At 35.5% G+C, this 12,910-nt stretch overlaps 1 protein-coding gene across 1 annotated transcript in view; it reads left to right on the forward strand.

The window, feature by feature from the left end:
- The window catches only part of LOC122738364 (cilia- and flagella-associated protein 43-like), a 123,070-nt gene that overhangs the window by 42,451 nt on the left and 67,709 nt on the right, over positions 1-12,910 (forward strand). Inside the window, exons 13-15 of the mRNA XM_043980409.1 lie at positions 823-903; positions 8,363-8,511; positions 10,831-10,934. Of these exons, the coding sequence (XP_043836344.1) occupies positions 823-903; positions 8,363-8,511; positions 10,831-10,934 (334 nt within the window). The remainder of the gene's footprint in view (positions 1-822; positions 904-8,362; positions 8,512-10,830; positions 10,935-12,910) is intronic.

The raw sequence follows: 12,910 nt of genomic DNA on the forward strand, positions 1-12,910 counted from the left end.
ATATTATTAGTTTTGAATTTCAGGTAGTTAGAAGGAAATGTTTGATATTCAGAATCTGTTGTGGAAGAACCTTGCCTGTTTTCAAGGAGTGTCCAAACCAATAAAATTCTATTCAAAAGCTTAACAACCTAACAAGTGCTCTTATCTGGGGCAGCTAGGTGGCACAGTGGATAAAGTACCAGCCCTGGATTCAGGAGGACCTGAGTTCAAATCCGGCCTCAGACACTTGACAGGTACTAGCTGTGTGACCCTGGGCAAGTCACTTAACCCTCATTGTGCTGCAAAAATACAAAACCAAAACAAGTGATCTTATCACTTTGCTAGTCAGATATTCACTTCTTAGCCCCTTTTCTTCATATCCATCTAAAAGAGGTGTCAGGTCTCAATTTCTATGAAATTTTACTTAAGTGCTGATTCTATGAAAGAATAAAAATATGAGAGCAATTTTGATATTTTAAAAAAAAGAGCTTTGATGGTATTTAAAAAAAAATCTGCACATGTTCCGTGGACAAAATTCCTTCCATTATCTTATTAGTCACATATTAAAATGTCACATATTTAATCTGTCTAATTAATTATTTTAAGCCTTTTGAAAGTGTAGTAAAGTTATTGTTCAATGCATCTTTAAATTTAAAATGTTGGTGTTGAAATATTCATCTTGATTAAATTGTTCTTGATTTATATAAATGATACTTATGGCCCATTTTTAAGCTATGCAAAGAGGCTGATTTTTCTTAACAGGACATAGAAAAAGTTAATTTTCCTCAGAAAACAGTTTCTATGCTTATGCTTTTTTTTTTTTTTTTTGCTTGTGTGTTAAAGTCAGTAACCATTTTAGGAGAAATCTGTATTTGGTTGTTAGAGAATGGATCTCAGGTCAGCAAATTACACCTTAGGACTGAGGTATGTACATTTAAGGGGTAGGTAATTTTCATGTTGAATACAATACAAGTTTGTCTCTATTTTCACATGGTTCACAGGAAATGCCCTTGTTATATATATATATATATATATATATATATATATATATACATATATGTGTGTGTGTGTTGCTGTTTTATAATAACTTTGGTGTATATAAGTATACTCTAAAATTATACAACTGAATACTGCACAAAGCATTGCTTGTATTCTGCAAAGATATAATACTGTATTACTGGTGTTTCAAAGATGACATTTCATTAAACATAATATCAAATTATAGCAAGATCCGAAAGAAGTGAAAGAATTTTATATATATATTTCTTGCCATTGTTAATATTTTGTTCATGTCCATTGGGTACGTGGCACAGTTCTAGGTATTATGAAAATCTGACAGTGATTAGAAATGGTGCTATCTCTTCCCTTTATAAGATTCTGATCTCAATTAAAAGAGTAGACTGTGACACCAAACTTTGTTGTTGTTTGTCCTTTGTTCTCAAAGAGGACCATGACATTGGGGGGCGGGGATGTCATGCTTTACAGCGAATTAGATTTAAGTGAGGCAGGGCTGTGCAAAGTCACCAACCTCACTCTCGCCTCCAGAGCTATCTCAGTCCAGTGGCAGTCCAGTGGCAAGATACGTGTCAGGACAACTGGAGATGGCCACGGATATTTTAAGGGAATTGGAGCTAAGTGACTTGCCCAGGGTCACACAGCTAGTAAGTGTCTGAAGTCAGATTGGAATTCAGGTCCTCCCAACTTCAGGGCCAGTGCTCTATCCACTGCACCACCTAGCTGCCCCAACACACTAAATAGGAGAATTATAGGGCAATAAAATAAACTAGAGAATGAAGTTTAAGGGGTTAAATCATAAGAAAAGGACTAAAATTATAAATTTGTTACCCAAACTTGTAAAAGACAGGAAATCTCCATGATCTATTTAATTGTGACTCAACTTTGATATTTGGTTGTTTCTGTTTAGATTCATAGAATATTAGAATTTCAAAGAACTTCATATATCATCTAGTCTAATCCCTTCATTTTACAGCATACAAGAGAAGGGAAGTCACCTGCCCAATATCCCATAGAGAGTTAGAGTCAGAGTTGGATGGAGAATCCAGTAGACTAGTTTCAGGGAGCATGGAGGAGAATAAGGTATGAGAAGCCTGGAAAGATAAAAATGAACTAAATCATGAAGAACTTTAAATGCAAAACAGTGGAGTTTATATTTGATCCTAGAAGTAATAGGGAGTCACTGAAACTCAATGAGCAGAGGGTGACATAGTCAGATCTATTATGCTTTAGAAAAATTACTTTGGTAGCTAAGTAGAGAATGGAGTAGAATAGGAAGAGACTTGAGGTAGAGCATTTGTGAGGCCATTGCAATAGTCCAGGTCATAGGTGATGAGGACTTAGGGTGGCAACTGTGTGATTGGAGAAAAGATATAAACAAGAGATGTTGTGAATGTGGAAACAACTTGATTTCATGACATATTGGATATGTGGGGTGAGTGAAGGTGAGGACTCGAGGATGACAACGCTGTTGAGAATCTGAGCGAATAGGATAATAGTGGTGCTCTTCATAGTAATAGAGAAATTTGGGAGGAGGGGAGGTTTGGTGGGAGTTGGAGGAATAGAATGAATACTGTTTTGGACATGTTGAGTTTGAGATTCCAATGGAACATCTAGTTTGAGATGTTCAGTAGGCAGTCAGTGATGTATGACTTAGAAGAGAGATTGCTGCTGGGTATGTAGAACTGGGAATCTATGTAAAGATATGATAATTAACTCACAGTAGCTGATCTATCACCTAATGAGATAGCAAGGGACAAAAATAGAAGAGGGCTTAGGGTAGAGCCTTGGGGAAGATTCATAGGTGGTGGGAGTGACAAGGATGAAAAATCAGCAAGAGAATTTGAGGAGCATTCAGACAGGCCAGAAGAGAACCAGGAGAGAAAATTGTCACAAAATCCTTGGAAAGCAGAGAATAACCACAGGGAGAAAGATGATCAACAATACCAAATGCTGCAGAGAGGTCAGAAAGAGTAAGGATTGAGAAAAAACTCTGACTTGATAATTAAGACATCATTGGTACCTTTGAAGAGGGTAATTTTCGATTGAATGATGAGGTTCATAAACTAGATTATGAGAGGTTTAGAAGAGAGAGAATAGGAAGGGGGAATCACTTTCTCAAAGAGTTTAGTCAATAATGAGAAGAAAGATAAGATGATTACTAGCAGGGAGGAGTTGAATCAAGTGAAAGGTTTTTTGTGTTTTGTTTTTGTGGGGCAGTGAGGGTTAAGTGACTTGCCCAGGGTCACACAGCTAGTAATTAACAAGTGTCTGAGGTAAGATCTGAACTTGGTCCTTCTGAATCCAGGGCTGGTGCTTTATCCACTGCACCACCTAGCTGCCCCTGTGTTTGTGTGTGTTTTTTAATGGGGAGGCATGAACATGTTTGTAGACAAGATAGTCAGTAGATAGGAAGAGACTGAAGATTTTAAAGAGGAGAAATGATAATGGGCATCTGCTGAAAAAGAGAGAAAGTAATGTGAGTAAGGACTATGTAAAGGAGTTTGCCTGGGCAAGGAGAAAGGCCACCTCTTGATCCTAGACTAGAATGAAGGAGGATACAATAGGGGAAGATGTTTAAATGATATGAGATGAGGAGAAAGAAAAAAGACAAGGCTCTTAGTTAGTAGTCTCTATTTTTAAAAATAAGTGTTTACTGATATTTTATGTTTCTCACATCACTCTGGTCAGCAAGTAGGATAAGAAGAAAGTATCCAAATGGGGGGAAATCTTTGTATCAGATTCCTCCGATAAGGGTTTGGTATCCTAGATATATAAATACATAAGACTAATAGCCATTCCCTCTTCCCCTCAAGCCATCCCATTGACAGAATAGTATTTTTAGGGAGGATAAATGAATCAGCACAATTGATTTATACATTAAAAAATTCTGAAAAGATATGTAATATATAACACCTGTGGAACTCCCACCTCCATGAAAGGATAGGTTGGAAATGTCTTCTCATCTCTTCATTTGAATCCTGCTTATAATTTTGTTACATTTGCTTTTGATTTTTTGGTGTGTTGTTCTTTCCATTTATATTGTGGTAGTAGCTGTGTATATTGTTTTCTTTACTCTGCTTACTTCACTCTGCATGAGTTCATATAAATTTTTTCTTGCTTCTATGTATTCATCACATGATTTCTTACAACACGGTAAAATTCCATTACATTCATGTACCTCAATTTGTTTAGCCATTCCTCAATTGTTGAGCATCTACTTTGTTTCCAATTCTTGGCACAAAAAAAAAGGTACTGCTATAAATATTTTGGAGTATATGAAGATTTTCTTCTTATTGATGATTTCCTTGAAGTAAAAACTCAGCAGTGGAGTGTCTGGTTCAAAGAAAGGGTGTAGATTTAGGCACTTTATTTGCATGATTCCAAATAACTTTCCAAAGTGGTTATATCAGTTTACAGCTCCACCAATAATGTATTAGTATGCCTATCCTTCCATAACCTCTGTAACATTGACTATTGACATTTTTGGTCATTTTTGCCAATTTGTAAGATGTGAGGTGAAATAGCAAGGTTATTTTAATGTGAATTTCTCTTAGTGATTTGAAGCATTTTTATATGGTTGTGAATACTTTGCAACTCTTCTTTTGAGAACCGTTTATTCATATATTTTGACCATTTACCTATTGGGGAATGGCTATTAGTTTTATGTATTTATATATTTTGGATGTCAAACCCTCGCAAGAGAAATTGATACAAAGATTTTCCCCCATTTGACTACTTTCTTCTTATCCTACATGCATTAATATTGTCTGTGCTGAAACTTTTCAGTTTTAAGGAATCAAAGTTATCTGATCTTTTGTAGTTGGCTCTCTCTCTTTGGTAAAGAATGCATTTCTACCCATAGCTGTCAGAAGTATATGATCTGTTTCTCTTCTTATTTTTTTATATTATGGTTTTAAATATTAAGGTTACATATCCATTTAGAATGTATTATGGAATATGGTTTAAGGTGTTGGTCTAAGCTTAATTTCTGCTAGACTGCTTTTCAGTTTTCTTAACAGTTTTTAATCAGATAGTTATTTCTGTTTTTTGCTTTATTTAACACTGAATTGTTGAATTCCATTGTTTCTGATTCTCCCTAGTCTGTTCCATTAATCTACCTCCATTTTTAAAAAATGAGTACCAGAGTACCAGATGTTGTTGATAATTGCTTCTTCATAATATAATTTGAAGTCTAGAAATAGTTTCCCCTCTTTGTCTCTTAGTTTTTTCACCATTTTCCTTGATATTCTAGATCTTTTGTTTTCCAAATGAATTTTGTTATTAGGCCAATTTTTTTTTAAGTATGGGATGATGTTTTCAGTTGAGGGTTTTGGGGGAAGGGGCATGTTAGAGATTTGAGAAATGAGAAGGTTTTGAACAGCTACTGTGAAGAATGGGATAATGAATCAATTAGGGAAGAAAAGAATGGTTGCCTTCCTACACTGAGGATCTAGTTGAAATTAAAATTTATACTGGGCCCAGTAAGTATAATTTCATGATTTCCTCTGCCTTAGTTCAGCAGCACATAAATAGGAGAGAAGAAGGATAGTAGAAGTAATCTAGGGTTTTTGTTGTTCAGTCATTCAGTCATGTCTGCTTCTTTGTGACCCAATGGACCATAGCATGCCATCACTCTCTGTGGAGTTTTCTTGGCAATAATAATGAAGTGGTTTTGCTATTTCCTTTTCCAGTCGATTAAGGCAAACAGAGGTTAAGTGACTTGTCCAGGATCACACAGTAAGTATCTGAGGCCAGTTTTGAACTTAGATCTTCCTGATTAGAGTTAACCCTTCCGTAATCTAGGGTTAGGCTTTGGCAAGTCCTGATTAATGATAGAATAAGGGGGAATGGGGTTTGAAAGTAGAGGATAGGGGGCAGCTAGGTGGCGCAGTGGATAGAGCACTGGCCCTGAATTCAGGAGGACCTGAGTTCTAATCCGGCCTCAGACACCTGACACTAGCTGTGTGACCCTGGGCAAGTCACTTAATCCCCATTGCCTTGCAAAAAAAAAAAAAAAAAAGAAAGAAAAAGAAAAGAAAGTAGAGGCTAGTGTGGTGTAGAATTGATTCTCCAAGAGGTTGGATAGGAAAAGGAGGAGACTGTAGCCAGTGCAGGGATGATGGCCTGGGAAAGATGTGAGAGATAGAAGAAATAAAAGTCACAATGAGAACAACAAAACAAAACACCAAAAAAAACAGTGTTGGGAATAGTAAGGCATAGAGAAAGATGGGATGATAAAAGTCTATGATCAAATAAAGGAATCTCATAGTTCATAAACAAGGAACATGGAATATTTGTGGGTGATTGCAAGATCAAAGTTATGACCATCTCTGTGTGTAGCTCAGGTCCTTAGTTTCCTCATATATAAAATGAGAAGATTCGATTAGATCAGGAGTTTTTAACATTTTCTATATCATGGACCCCTTTGGTAATCTGGGTGAAACCTATGGATCCCTTCTCAGAGTAATGTTTTTAAATACATAAAATATGTAGCATTACAAATAAAATGAATTATATTGAAATCTAGTTATATAAATATTTTTTAAAAACAAGTTCACAGTGGATAGAGCACCAGCCCTGGAGTCAGGAGGACCTGAGTTCAAATCCGGCCTCAGACACTTAACACTTACTAGCTGTGTGACCCTGGGCAAGTCATTTAACCCCGATTGCCTCACCAAAAAACAAAACAAAACAAAAACAAAAAACAAGTTCACAAACTCTGGGTTAACAGCCCTTGGAATAGATGAGCCCTTATTTAAGACAACTACAATCACATGGTATGATTATAAAGTAATAAAATTGATTCTATTAAGCTTCACATAAGAGTAACTCTTGGGGCAGCTAGGTGGTGCAGTGGATAGAGCACCGGCCCTGGAGTCAGATACTCTAGAACTCAGGACCTGAGTTCAAATTCGACCTCAGACAATTAAGACTTACTAGCTGTGTGACCCTGGGCAAGTCACTTACCCCCAATTGCCTCACCAAAAAAAAAAGAGTAACTCCTTATTTCTAGTAAATCTGCTATGCATAACTTCAGTGGTCCAGTAAAACAACTATTACAAGTCTCCTTGTGGTTTAAGTAGGATCCATGATGTCTTTATCATTATTCCAATATATGTGTCCTGTCTATATAGCTAATTCTTTTAAACCTGATTATTTTAAATATGTCTAGGAGGGAAATACTCCAGGAAGGAAGAGATAACTGAATCCATATTTCTCTCTCAATTTCCTTTCATTATGTATGACTTCAATAGGGTACTCTAAGGCTCCTTAGTTTTCTTGGTTTTATGAGGGAAAAAAAAATCTCATTTCTTATTTCAGCTAAGATAAAAGTTACTTTAAAAAATCCTTTTTTAAGTCAATGAGGAATACATTTTTAAAAGTAATTACTCAGGATATTAACAGATGAGTTTAATGAGCAAGAGACTCTTACCCTATCCTAACTATGTTTATAGAGACCTGTTCCTAAATTTCAATTTTGTCATTGCTTTGCTAGAGCTAAGGAAGGAAGAAAGAGATAAATCTCTTCATTCATAGACCAAGATAGCTAGAGATATCAGAGTGTCTGTAGAAGCCAGGTGTCTATTTTATTTCCCAAAACTTTAGGGAGTGGAGAGCTGAGGATGTTAGAAAGATAAAAAATGTATGAAGGAGAAATGGACTTAATCTGTGATTACTGATCTCTTTCTTTTCTAATAGTTCTTCACAGTGACCTAGAATAGTGGTGTCAATTAAAAAGAATTGGGGATCAATAAGGATCCTTATGGGCTTAGAAAATACTTAGAAAACCACATATTAATATTATCAATTTTTTGTATTTTTATTTATCTTGTTAAATATTTCCTCGTTACATTTTAATCTGGTTCCAGCTGCAATCTAGAGTATTGTAGGCCACAATGCAGCCTGTGGACAGTTGCAGACACCTCTAACCAAGAATTCAGCTTACTTTTATGTATCAGATTATTATTAAAATTGTCATGTGATTATAATTTATATTTAAGAAAATCTCTTGATAAAGGTCATAACTCCTACTTTTTTGACAGAGGAATGTCTTCAATACATGTCACACATTTCTTTGACTCCTTAGACATTTTCACCACAAGAATAATAATAGTAGTAGTAATAGATAACATTTACATAGTGCTTTAATGTTTATGGAGCACTTTAACATATATTACTTCATGAAATCCTCACAACAACCCTATGGGATAGGTAGTACAAGTATTAATACCCTCTTTTTAAAAAACATGTTTATATTGCAACCCAGAGCTACCTTTTTGCCCATTTGATCTTTGCAAAGCCAGGGTAGAGTTCTGATGTGAGTCCTTATGCTACAGCTAAACATTTGGGGGTTCATTTTAACTAGGTAAATGATATGGCTTGCTGCCCTTCCTCGCTTTCAGTTGCTATGGGAACTAGTACAGGATATATCCATTTCCTTGATGTTACTGATATTGAATTACCTCAAGTTGTTCATAAGGTCTTCCTGACCCGATCTTCAATACAGCATGTGCAGTAAGTATAACTGAAAATAAGAGAAACTTTTAATACCTTGCATGATAGTTTTCTGGAATAACATGAATCAATGGTTTTGAGGTCATAGCATAGCATAGCATTCAGCCTCCTTAAGTATTAGAGCTAGCTGAATATCGAGGGGACATAATAGGTTTCTTCTTAGTATAATATATTTTTCAGTGAATTGTCATAATTTTTCCTTTGATTAAGGAAATATTTTAACATTAAACATTAAATGAAACATTTTAACATTTAATATTAACATTTTATGCTTTTTTCTTTTTTAATATTAAATTTTGAGAATTTCAAAATATCCTATTTTTTGTGATATTCTCAGGTATTAATTAAAGGGCACCATCCTAAAGGGCACATCTCCCTTTGAAAATTATTTCAATGACACAAGAAGTATTTTGATGTCAAATTATGTTGACATTACATTTCACTCATCATTTTCTATGATTAAAGTAGTCACTGTAGGCAAATATTGCATAATTTTAATTGAACCAACTCTTTTATTTTTTTAATAATAAACATTTTTATTTATAGTTTTGGGTTCCAATTTTTATTCCTCTTTCCCTTCTTCCCCTTACCCTTCCTCAGGCAGCAAACATTCAGATATGGGTTATACATATATGATTATGTAAAACATTACCATATTTGTAATTTTGTACAAGAAAACTTGATTAAAAGAAAAAATGAAAGAAAGTTAAAAATAGCCTGCTTCAGTCTGTTCCATCAATAATATCTCTCTCTTGAGTTTTGTGACACTCTTTCTCTTGGTTCTCCATACTCTTCTTGAAAGATCCTTCTAGATCTCCTTTGTTAGTTCATCATCTTATCTCATGCTCATTGATGGGTTTGAGGCCTGTCAGTTATGCTCAACCTGGTTTAGCCCATCTGCTGAGATGGTTTTACCAGGGTGTGACTGCTACACATGCTTTCCATACATTTCTGTTTATTGATGACCCTATGTTGATTGCATCAAAGCACAGAACATTGCACATTCTTGTATATGAGATACATAAGAAGAACCAAGTGGGTAGAAGATGCTCATTGTCTAGATTATAAAGTGTGCTTGGAGGAACAACCTATAGAGCTCATTTGTCAGTGTAGATAACTTGGATAGACCCTTCAAATAGTCAACAACTTGGGCCTAGAATTAAAAGATGAGGAAAATGAGCTGGATTGCCTCTTAGAAATTGAAAGGTGGCACAGTGAATAAAGCACCAGCCCTGGATTCAGGAGGACCTGACTTCAAATCCAGCCTCAGACACTTGACACTTAGTTGCTGTGTGACCCTGGGCAAGTCACTTAACCCCAATTGCCCCACCAAAAAAAAAGGAAGAAAGAAATCAAAAGGCTCCTTTACTTTACTTCTTGAAACAAAGGTTTATCTTTTGTTTATTTGGTTTTGGTGAAGCAATTGGGGTTAAGTGACTTGCTCAGGGTCACACAGCTAGTAAGTGTTAAGTGTCTGAGGCTGGATTTGAACTCGGGTCCTCCTGAATCCAGGGCCGGTACTCTATCCACTGTGCCACCTAGCTGCCCCCCAAAGGGTTTATCTTTTAATATCAGTTTTATTGTTGCAAAGTTGTGCTGAGCAACAATGGACAAGCATATGATGGGTGTGAGCAGACTGAAACACATAAGGAACTATGAAGAAGAATTGAAGCAAAAGATGTCAAAGAAATGTATGATCAAAAAGAAAATGGGTTGCTCATGTAATGAGAAGGAATAACTAGTAGACAGCCTGTGTGCTCTACTCATATCTTCTCAATATCAGGGGAAAGTAAGGAATGCATTTACATCTATTGGATGGTCCTCCTTTAGCAAATTTTGGAGACAAGTCATGAACAAGCTTTGGAAGGGATGGGCAGATGCTATCTTTATCATCATAGGGGATAGCTACATCAGTAAGATCTATTTCAATATAAGGAAGAACTTCCTAGCAATTAGAGCTCTCAGGAATACAGTGTCATATAGTGTGGAATACTGAATTTGGAATCAAAAGACCTTGCTTCAGATCATTTAACCTCTCCAGTCCTCAGTTTTTTAAATCTCAAAAGGAAGCAATTGGGCTTTGATATTTCTTTTGATTTCTAATTCCTGTGATTCTTTTAAATGGGCTGACCTAATAGTAAATACCCATGAGTAGATGCATTCAATCAGGACTAGATGACCATTGTACGAAATGCTTCTATAGAAATTCAGGCACTGAGCAAGAGTTGGCCTAGATCACCTGTAAAATCTCTTTCAGATATTCCTTTATTATAATGGGGGGGGTATAATATAATCAGTTTTTTGTTTGTTTGGTTTTAGTTATGACCAGAAGGGACAATACTTGATAACTGGAACTTCCGATGGATATATCTTCATTTTAAATGCCAAGCCTTCACAGTCCTTTAAGGTTCTTGGATTCACAGGTAATAGTCACACATAGCTAGTATTTATTGATTTAGATTTTCTTGTTTCTTTCAAAGAGGTTAAAGTTCTGGGAATAATTATCTGTGTCTGAATGTTTGTTGTATATATATATATATATATATATATATATATATATATATTCTTTATTTAGATGAGTATTTCAATTCTTTCAAGAATGGTGGGAAATTTTACTTAACTTGTATTTAATAAGCATTTACTATGAGCCAGATGTGATATTAAATGCTGGGGATAAAAAGAAAGGCAAAAACATAAAAATAGCCCCTGCCCAACACGTAAATAAGTAGGTACATACAAGACACAGAGAAGAAGGGAAGTAACCTTAGAGCCGAAGGCTCAAGTTATTAGAAGAATTAAAATCAGATATAGGAGATGGATTTTGATTTGTATTTGGTAAGAAATGAGGGATGTCAAGAAGCAGAAGTAATGAGAGAAAAAATGCTAGGTTTGGAGGATAGCCAGCGGGAAAGCTTGGGCATGGGAGATAGAGTGTGTTTGAGATACAACTTGTACACGGTATTACTAGACCATAGAGTGTGTTGTGGGGGTGCAGCATGAGAAGACTAGAAAGTTGTGAAAAGCTTTAAGTGAAAAACAAGACTTTATATTGGATCCTAAAGATAATAGGAAGCTATTGCAATTATTGAGCAAGGGAGTATGGATGGCATAGACCTGTGCTTTAGGAAAATCACACTGGCTGCTATGTGAAAGATGACCTAGGGAGGTGAGAGAATTGAAGCAGGGAGGCCAATTAGAAAAGTTCTGCAATAGTCCAGATAAGATACAATGAAGGGCTGAACCAGCATGGTGACTTATGTATGTAGGTAAAGAGAAAGGGTCTTTTATGAAAGATTTTGTAGAGAAGGAAATGATACTGTTTGACAATGGATTTGATATGTAGGGTGTGTGAGAATGAGGAGTTGAGTTCAACACTTGAGTTTGAGAACCTGGGAGACTAAGAAGATGGTGATGCCTTCAATAGTAATGGAGAGATTGAGAAAAAGAGAAAGGCTTGGGTTGGGGAGTAGTAGAGATAATGAATACTCTTTTAGACAGATTGAGTTTAAGATGCTCACAAGACACCCATTTGTAAATGTTCAGTAGTCATTTGGGGATTTGGTTGCAAGACAAATGGTGAGGATATATAGGTCTGGAAATCATTTGAAAAGAGATGATAATTGAACCCATGTGAACTGATGAAATAACCAAGGAAGATAGTACAGTGAGGGAAAAGAACAAAAGCAATAGTATATATTCCCCTAACCCCCTTTGTTAATGGGCATGGCAAAGATGAAGATCTGGGAAAAGGGACTGAGGAGAGGTTAGACAGGTAGGAGGAAAACCAGGAGAAAGCAGTATATGAAAAAGTAGAGAGGAAAGATTTTTCAAGAAGAGAAGGTGATCATGTCAAAAGCTGCAGAGAAGTGAAGTGAAAAAAATACGAGGATTGAGAAAAAATTCTGAACTTTTAAGAGATCATCAGTAACTTTGGACAGAGCAATTTAGGCTGAAAGATGAAACTACAGAGCTTTGGGAATACAGAGGTCTGGTATCAAGTTGCATACAATAGTCAAACATTCTTTGGTTTGAAAGATAAGTTGTATAGATTTCTTCTTTGACAATTACATTGATATTTGGCTTTGAATGGGTTCTCTAAAACATATTTGGCATATATCCTTTATATTTTCTTTCATATTTCAAGTAATGTGTCACAAAAAACAAATTCAACTAGAAGTGTGGTGAAAGTTGAAATAATTTTAGATGATAAATATAAAGAGCTTACTTAATCTCTTTAATATTTTATCTTTAGAATGTAAAATATCAAAAATGTTAATAAAATTAGAGACTCAGATTAGCCCAAGTTATCCTGTTACCATTATGATAAAAATGTCTCTGTTGGTCCTTTAGGGTCATTCTACAAATAAAATTCTATTAGCCCCTGCAATTTCAGATATAG

Source organism: Dromiciops gliroides, chromosome 2, assembly GCF_019393635.1.
Source record: "Dromiciops gliroides isolate mDroGli1 chromosome 2, mDroGli1.pri, whole genome shotgun sequence".
Classification (NCBI taxonomy): Eukaryota; Metazoa; Chordata; class Mammalia; order Microbiotheria; family Microbiotheriidae; genus Dromiciops; species Dromiciops gliroides.